Raw genomic sequence first — 8,506 nt, 5'->3', positions numbered from 1 at the left:
TGTCTTCATCTATATGGAACTTCTTTTTCTAATATCTGTTATAATTATCCATGTTTATACGTCTAGATTTGATTAATTAAAATATAGTTTATGTCTTTATCTTTATGACACAAAAACATAAAACGCACACATGCACACATTATTTTCATCACATATCCGAATCATAATTTAAAATTTAATTTTTTCAAAATATTAAACTTCAAGAATTAGTAATTTATATATACTTAATGATCATTATTTTTTCTTTAAAAATTTGAAAACTCTATATTCAAATACAAGTTTAAATTAATAATTTTGAATCTGGTAACTCACGTAACTAAATTGGGATAGAGATAATTGTTTTTATTGTCTTTTATTGAACATCTGTTTTTAGTATAATATAAATTCTTTTTGTTTACTTTTTATTGTCTATTAATTTAAAAATATATTTTTACTTTTATTTATTATTTAAAAAAAGATAATTATTCTTTTCCTGTTTTATCCTTAATTTTAATTACTCATCTTCAAGATCCAAAACTATACCTTAATTAATATGAATATAGTGATAAAATATTCATGTTAATTACTCCCTTTATTTCATATTAACTAATTTTTTTATTTTTTTTAATTATTCAAAATAGTTGAATTATTCAAAGTTTGACATTGTCAAGAGACAATAATGAGTATTTATGATTTCACGAAGGATAATGATGAAAAATATGATTTAAGGTCTTTGAATATTTTTCTTAATAAGTGTGCAAATTATTATCTTCTCTGTTCATATTTATATGTCATTCTTACTAAAAATAGACAATCTTTAGTATTTGTCATTTCGCAAAATTGATGCATACTATTATTTTTATTTTACGCTTCAAAGTTATTAACCTTGAAAATATGAATTTGATCAACATAGAAAAATAAATGATTAATTCATATTCATCGATCAACTTGACTAATCAAAATAAATTAATTTATATTTATTTATTGAAAACTTGATTTTAAGATAATACGAAATAAAGATATAAATAGTAAACTTATATGGTTTCAGGAGGTGAAATATAAAATAGTAACATATAAATATGAACGAAAAGTGTCTTCACTTTCTGTGCAACTCCCAGATAAAACAGAGAGAGACCAAGACCAGAAATGGAAGAAATCACCTGTTAAATTCATGGAAATTTTTTCCCGCTAAAATCTAAAACAAAGAAAATACACATCAATTTCTTCACTTTTTTTTTTATAATTTTTTTCTTTTTATGATGAGAACCAATTTGGAATTTTAATTAAGACAATAATTATTATTTGAAGTCAATATGTATTCTTTTAAGGAATAATTTATCTCAAAATTTTAGAGTTCATAAAGTCAAACCCCATGAGAGAGAAGGAAGATCCAAGTCATTGTTCAAATGTTATTAAGTTAAAGGAAGTTCAACTAACATTTTCTTGTCACATTGTCACTGTTCCACCTTGAACCATTTTCAAGTCAAAAAGTCTCCTTTTCATTTCTTCATTTTCAATTTTTTTTTGTTTTCTCAAAGTTGAAGTAAGAAATGTCTTTTTGTGTCTTTGGGTCATTGGAATTTGTATAAAGATTGAAACTTTTTGAGTGTATGATAAATTTTCTTGAATCTTTGAACACCCTTTTGAGCTCTTTTGAAGAGTGAACTTAGAAATGTCTTTTGTGTTTTTGGGTCATTGGAATTTGTATAAAGATTGAAATTTTTTGAGTGTATGATTAATTTTCTTGAATCATTGAACACCCTTTTGAGCTCTTTTAAAGAGTGAACTTAGAAATGTTTGTTTGTGTGTTTTGGGTCATTGGAATTTGCATAAAGATTGAAGCTTTTTGAGTGTATGATAATTTTCTTGAATCTTTAAGCTGTTTAAAAGGGTGAACTTTTCTTCTTGTTTGTGTAAGCTCTAGTGGTCTGGTATTTTGTTCTTTTACTGTGGTTTCAAGCTTTTTTTGGGATTTTTTTTTATCTGGGGTTCTGTTATTTGGATATATTATACATTTATTTATTGGTGTTTGTGAGAAAATTTTGATTTTCAAGGAGTTTTTCTGTTTTATGGGCAATTGAAAAAGGGTTCTTCTTGAAAAACTCCATTTTGCCTTGTTGGAAAGAATAATTCTTTTTTGTTTTTTTTGGTCTTATTCTTGGTACTTTATTTTGTTTTTGGGCTTTGAGGAGTTTGCAAAAAAATGAAGACAGGTAGAAGGAGGAAATTACATTTTAGCAAGATTTACACATTTAAATGTGGGAGAGATTCATTTTTAGGTGATATTGATCATTCACAAATTGGAGGTCCAGGATATTCAAGAGTTGTTTATTGTAATGAACCAAGTAGTTTTGAGGCTGTAATTAGAGATTATGTTGGAAATTATGTAAGTACTACAAAGTATAGTTCTGCAACTTTCTTGCCAAAGTCCTTATTTGAGCAGTTTAGAAGAGTGGCAAACTTTTACTTTCTTGTCATTGCTATATTGTCCTTCACACCACTTACTCCTTATTCTCCTACCACTGCTGTTATTCCTCTTGTTATTGTCATTGGAGTCACTATGTTGAAAGAAGGTATTGAGGATTGGCAGAGAAAACAACAGGTATTCACTCTTCTTCTTCTGAGTAATTAAGTATACAGTTCCTCGGGAACGGAAAATCGCTTGGTAACGAGGGATATGCCCTCTTACGAGCCTTCCTGGCACGAATTTGGATTAGTCGGGCTATTCTGAAAAGGAAAAAAGTTTCATGCTTTCCTTATTGATTGTTGAATGGACTAGTTTAAGTGAAAGACAATAATTAAACTTGTAAAACCTCTCTTGATTGTTCATGTTAATCCTTTAGTTTATATGATTATCATTTGTGTTTCCATTTTGTTCCTTTCAGGATATTGAGATGAATAATAGGAAGGTTAAAGTACATCAAGAAAATGGAGTTTTTAACCAAACAGAATGGAAAAACTTGAGAGTTGGTGACATTGTTAAGGTGGAGAAGGATGAGTTCTTCCCGGCAGACTTACTGTTGCTTTCATCTAGTTATGAAGATGCAGTGTGCTATGTTGAAACCATGAATCTTGATGGGGAGACTAATTTGAAGCTTAAGCAGGCATTGGAGGTGACTTCATCGTTGCACGAAGATTCCCATCTCAATGACTTTAAGGCTTTTGTTAGATGTGAAGATCCTAATGCTAATTTATATGCTTTTGTTGGAACTATGGAATATGGAGAAAAGCAGAATCATCTTTCTCCCCAGCAATTACTTCTCAGAGACTCTAAATTGCGGAACACAGATTACATATATGGGGCTGTTATCTTTACTGGTCACGATACAAAGGTCATGCAGAATGCTACTGATCCACCTTCGAAAAGAAGCAATGTTGAGAGGAGAATGGATAAGATCATTTACTTCTTATTTGGACTTTTGGTCACTATGTCCTTTGTTGGATCAGTCTGCTTTGGATTTCTGACTAAAGAGGACTTATATGATGGACATAAGAGGTGGTATCTACGGCCTGATGAATCGAACATATATTATGATCCCAATAGAGCTTTTGCTGCTTCCGTATACCATTTTCTGACAGCCGTGATGTTGTATAGCTACTTGATTCCGATATCCTTATATGTGTCAATAGAGATTGTTAAAGTTCTTCAGGGTATGTTCATTAATCAGGACATTCATATGTATCATGAAGAAACGGATAGACCAGCACATGCCCGCACCTCAAATTTAAATGAGGAACTTGGTCAGGTTGACACAATACTTTCAGACAAAACTGGTACCTTAACTTGTAACTCAATGGAGTTTGTCAAGTGTTCAGTAGCTGGAACAGCTTATGGGCGTGGTATTACAGATGTCGAGAAGGCTATGGCTAAAAGAAATGGTTCTCCACTGATTGAGGATTCTACTGTTACTCCAAAGAAGTCCTCAATAAAAGGCTTCAACTTTAAAGACGAGCGAATCATGAATGGGAGTTGGGTGCATGAGCCTCATTTAGATGTTATACAGAAGTTTTTCCGTTTATTAGCTGTCTGTCATACAGTCATACCAGAAGTGGATGAAGAAACAAGTAAGATATCATATGAAGCTGAATCTCCAGACGAGGCGGCCTTTGTAGTTGCAGCTAAAGAAATTGGCTTTGAATTAGTTAAAAGGACACAAACAAGTGTGTCAGTGCATGAGTTGGATCTGGTATCTGGCAAGAAAGTCGAGAGGTTAGTTAACGTCAGACATGTCTCTACAGTATGCATTTTCAGAAATTTAAAAAGCATATAACATAGCAAGTATATTTCAAATATTACAAAGCATACTCCTGGAACAATATTCTTTTATATTTATATTCCTAGCCAAGTAACAAGTGAAAAATTAGCTCTGATCTTTTGTTATGTTCATTTGGTGCTTCCTTTTATCCCACTACTAATCTATCTTTTAACCTCTTTCTCCATCCTGCTGACGATCGAATACTTAATTGCCAGGAAAGATTTTATGTTCAAGACTGTGTAGTGAAAACAGCCTAGTATCAGTGACGTTCTAAATTTTGTGTATACATTGAAAATGACATTTTTTTTAGACCAAAATAATCAAGTTTCATGCGGAAGCTAACAAAGCAAACCTCGAAAAACACTATATAAGAAGAAAAACGAGAAATATATCAAAAGCGTAATCATAGATGTCTTTGTTTGCAGGTTATATACAGTTTTGAATGTGTTGGAGTTTAATAGTGCAAGAAAAAGGATGTCTGTAATAGTAAAAGATGAGGAGGGAAAGATACTGCTACTCTGCAAAGGTGCTGATAGGTTAGTAAAATTGCAACTTAACAAACATCATAAATTCCTTAAATTCTTAAATTAGTTGCTGACTTTGTTTTTGTTTTGCTTCTTCTATATGGCCTTTATGCAGTGTCATGTTTGATAGGCTCGCGAAAAGTGGAAGAGAATTTGAAGAGATAACAAGGGAACATGTAAATGAGTATGCTGATGCAGGCTTGAGGACCTTGATACTGGCTTATCGAGAAATCACCAAGGACGAATACCAAGTGTTCAATGAGCAGTTTTTAGAGGCCAAGAATTCAGTCAGTGCAGACCGTGATGCGTTGATTGATGAAGCAACTAAAAAGATTGAAAAGGAGTTGATTCTACTTGGCGCCACTGCTGTTGAAGACAAACTCCAACAAGGGGTAAGTTTAATAAAGTCACTGGTCTCTTACCACCAAGCAACATTTGGATGTATTGTATGACATTTGTTCTGTTATTTATGATAGGTTCCTGAATGCATTGACAAACTTGCACAAGCTGGTATCAAGATATGGGTTTTGACCGGGGATAAGATGGAAACAGCCATTAATATCGGGTATAATATTTGGTTATGAGTTTTATATTACTTTTGATTCGATTGTTGCTTGTCTAAACGTATTTTTTCCATAATGTCTGCTTCAGTTATGCCTGTAGTTTGCTTAGACAAGGAATGAAGCAAATTATCATTAACTTGGAAACGCCTGATATTATAGCAACTGAGAAAGGAGGAGACAAAGATGCTATTGCCAAGGTAAATACATACTCTTTCTTTGTCACATTTCTTATTAGGAGTTACTTGATTGAAATGTTACTTTCGGTGATTATTAAGGTTTGATACTGATGGAGTTGTATGTTATTTCTTCTTTGTTATAGACATCAAAGGAAAGTGTTGTACGGCAAATTATAGAAGGGAAAGCTTTACTTACGGGTTCAAAGGCAGAGGCATTTGCTTTGATCATTGATGGGAAATCACTTACCTATGCTCTAGCAGATGACACAAAAAGATTGCTTTTAGACCTTGCGATTGGATGTGCCTCTGTTATATGCTGCCGTTCATCACCTAAACAAAAGGCATTGGTGAGTACAACTTGTCTTCACAACCAAAATGTTGCTATAAGATTGTGAGGCCTTTGACATTTACTCCAGAGTGATCCTCTCTTGTATTCTTTCTGGAATTAGATTTCTCATCTTTTTGATCTTGGTTTGATTTGCACTAAAGCATACTATTTTTTGGAATATACAGGTAACAAGACTTGTTAAATTTGGGACTGGAAAGACAACTTTAGCCATTGGAGATGGAGCTAATGATGTAGGAATGCTTCAAGAAGCTGATATTGGAATTGGAATCAGTGGCGTTGAAGGAATGCAGGTGAGAGCTTTGTACATTTCTCTTGCCTTTTTCAGCAATACACAATTCTACTTCTTGCATCTGCCGTTTTCTCAATATTCTTTTCCCTGATTTACACATGGTAGGCTGTTATGTCAAGTGATGTTGCAATTGCTCAGTTCCGATTCTTGGAACGTTTGCTTTTAGTGCATGGTCATTGGTGTTACAGAAGGATCTCTTCAATGGTAATCGATATGCTACTGGATTTCTTCCTTAGATTTGTTGCGCAAAAAGATTCACGGTTGTTTTTTCAGGAGCATTCCTGTAACTGGCTTTTCTTTTCCTTGCAGATATGCTACTTTTTCTACAAAAACGTTGCATTTGGCTTTACTCTCTTCTTATACGAGACATATACATCATTTTCTGCACAACTTGCATATAACGATTGGTTTCTGTCGCTTTACAATGTCTTCTTCACATCATTACCAGTGATTGCTTTGGGTGTTTTTGATCAAGATGTATCTGCTCGATATTGTCTTAAGGTATGTCATACATCACACAGTGTTGATCAAGATGTATCTATCTATCATTATTTGAAGTACTTGACCCTATGTACATTGTTGCAGTTTCCTATACTGTATCAAGAAGGTATACAAAACGCCCTTTTCAGCTGGCGTCGTATAATTGGCTGGATATTGAATGGTGTCTGCAGTGCAGCTATTATCTTCTTCATCTGCATAACAGCGCTAGATCCTCAGGCCTTCAATAAAGATGGTAAAACTGGTGACTACAGTATCGTGGGAGCAACAATGTACACATGTGTTGTTTGGGTTGTTAACTGTCAGATGGCTCTAGCTGTTAGTTATTTCACCTTAATCCAACACATCTTCATCTGGGGTGGAATAGCTCTCTGGTACATCTTCCTTCTAATATACGGAGCCATGCCTACGACACTTTCCACCAACGCATACCAAGTCTTCGTGGAAGCTCTTGTTCCCTCCCCGTTATACTGGTTAGTCACACTGTTAGTAGTTGTTTCAGCTCTAGCCCCTTACTTTACATATGAAGCAATTCAGTTCCGGTTCTTCCCAATGTACCATGGGATGATTCAATGGATAAGGTATGAGGGAAACTCGAATGATCCTGAGTTCTGCAACGACGTGAGGCAGAGGTCAATAAAACTAACAACTGTAGGTTTCACTGCTCGTTTGATAGCAAGATCTAATTCTAGTCTAAAACGACATGAATGGTATTCACGGATGATCTTCGATTAGATCTCTCTCAGCAGGACCAGACTTCAGAACTACAGAGAGCCACAGTTTTTCGAACTGGAATCCCTCAGCTAAGAGATGCAACAGAAGCAACATTCTGCCATGACATGTCTTAATCAGACGAAAAAATTGCCCTGGAGGTTTGTAAATTTTCCCAGAGCAGGCAACATGTGTATAGTAATTCTTTTATATCTTGTAGAATTATGAGATCTTCTTTGTTAAATACAAGAAGCAGAGTAGATAGAATAGGTAAAGAGATAGCAATAATCTTGTGTAAATTTTCTAGCAATTGCACTAAAGAATGATCATTTCTATTTGAAATAATGTACAGAAATTTCTCTTTGAGTGTTAAATTGCAATCAACAACAACAACATACTCAATGCAATCCCACACGTAGAGTCGGGGGAGGGTATGATGCATGCAGACTAACCCATACCTTTGTGGAGTAGAGAGGTAGTTTTCGATAGATCCTCTAGTCAAAAGAAATGTAATTAAAACATGATTAAAAAAAAGGAAAATAACAATAGTATAATAGCAGAATAAACAAAAAAATCATGTAACAGGTAAGGTAAAATCATATTTTGCAAGTCATATAAATTGAAACAAAAGAGAGTACTGTAGATTACGTCAATAAAAAGAAAACATGCCCATAAAATAGTTACTATGTATATAAGAGTTAAAAAGACATTAGAACTTTGTCAATTGTCCTTCTCCTTCTTAAATCAAATACACCGAGAGACATAAAAGGGCAGCCCGATGCACGTAGCATCCTGCATTCATGCAGGGTCCACGAAAGAGCCATAAAGGATCATAAAATCTCCTAACTTTTAACAAACACGAAAAACTAAAAAAGTAAACATAAATATAATACAACAAAAGGCCCATCCTTATAAACATTACTTCGAATGTGTCACATAAATTGGGACGAATCAAGCAACGGATTCGGAGACAGTATTTAATCCGAGAAAATCGGTAGCAGATTTCCCAAGAATATTAGCAAATTCATTAAAACTTATAACACCATCTCCATTGGTATCAGCTTCTTGCATTAAATTTGACAATTCTCTATACGTTAACGGATGACCCATTTTCGACATTTGTCCGGCGAGTTCGGCGGCGGTAATGTAGCCATTACCGTC

The 8,506-nt window shown here is 33.9% G+C and overlaps 2 protein-coding genes across 2 annotated transcripts in view; one reads left to right on the top strand and one right to left on the bottom strand.

Moving 5' to 3' along the window:
* The first annotated feature begins 1,351 nt into the window (after positions 1-1,351).
* LOC102585699 (putative phospholipid-transporting ATPase 9) lies at positions 1,352-7,724 on the top strand. The gene is made up of 11 exons (XM_006365998.2): positions 1,352-2,581; positions 2,865-4,189; positions 4,661-4,771; positions 4,875-5,151; positions 5,236-5,324; positions 5,411-5,519; positions 5,642-5,845; positions 6,012-6,137; positions 6,242-6,340; positions 6,446-6,637; positions 6,722-7,724. Exons 1-11 carry the CDS (start codon positions 2,183-2,185, stop codon positions 7,367-7,369), a joined length of 3,579 nt encoding a protein of 1,192 aa, XP_006366060.1. The 5' UTR covers positions 1,352-2,182; the 3' UTR covers positions 7,370-7,724.
* A 296-nt stretch (positions 7,725-8,020) lies between these two features.
* Positions 8,021-8,506, bottom strand: part of LOC107058689 (probable calcium-binding protein CML16) — a 1,129-nt gene continuing 643 nt past the window's right edge. Inside the window, exon 2 of the mRNA XM_015304706.1 lies at positions 8,021-8,506. Within this exon, the coding sequence (XP_015160192.1) occupies positions 8,297-8,506 (210 nt within the window). The 3' untranslated portion in view covers positions 8,021-8,296.

This window comes from Solanum tuberosum, unplaced genomic scaffold (assembly GCF_000226075.1).
Source record: "Solanum tuberosum cultivar DM 1-3 516 R44 unplaced genomic scaffold, SolTub_3.0 scf00573, whole genome shotgun sequence".
Classification (NCBI taxonomy): domain Eukaryota; kingdom Viridiplantae; phylum Streptophyta; class Magnoliopsida; order Solanales; family Solanaceae; genus Solanum; species Solanum tuberosum.
This window is presented reverse-complemented; position numbering and strand designations above follow the sequence as displayed.

Excerpts from the sequence above, each read along its gene's own strand:
- LOC102585699 (XM_006365998.2), top strand. The coding sequence starts at position 2,183 with ATGAAGACAGGTAGAAGGAGGAAATTACATTTTAGCAAGATTTACACA. Across the intron at positions 5,520-5,641 it reads ACAAAGATGCTATTGCCAAG|ACATCAAAGGAAAGTGTTGT; the intron begins GTAAATACATAC and ends TCTTTGTTATAG. Across the intron at positions 5,846-6,011 it reads CACCTAAACAAAAGGCATTG|GTAACAAGACTTGTTAAATT; the intron begins GTGAGTACAACT and ends TGGAATATACAG.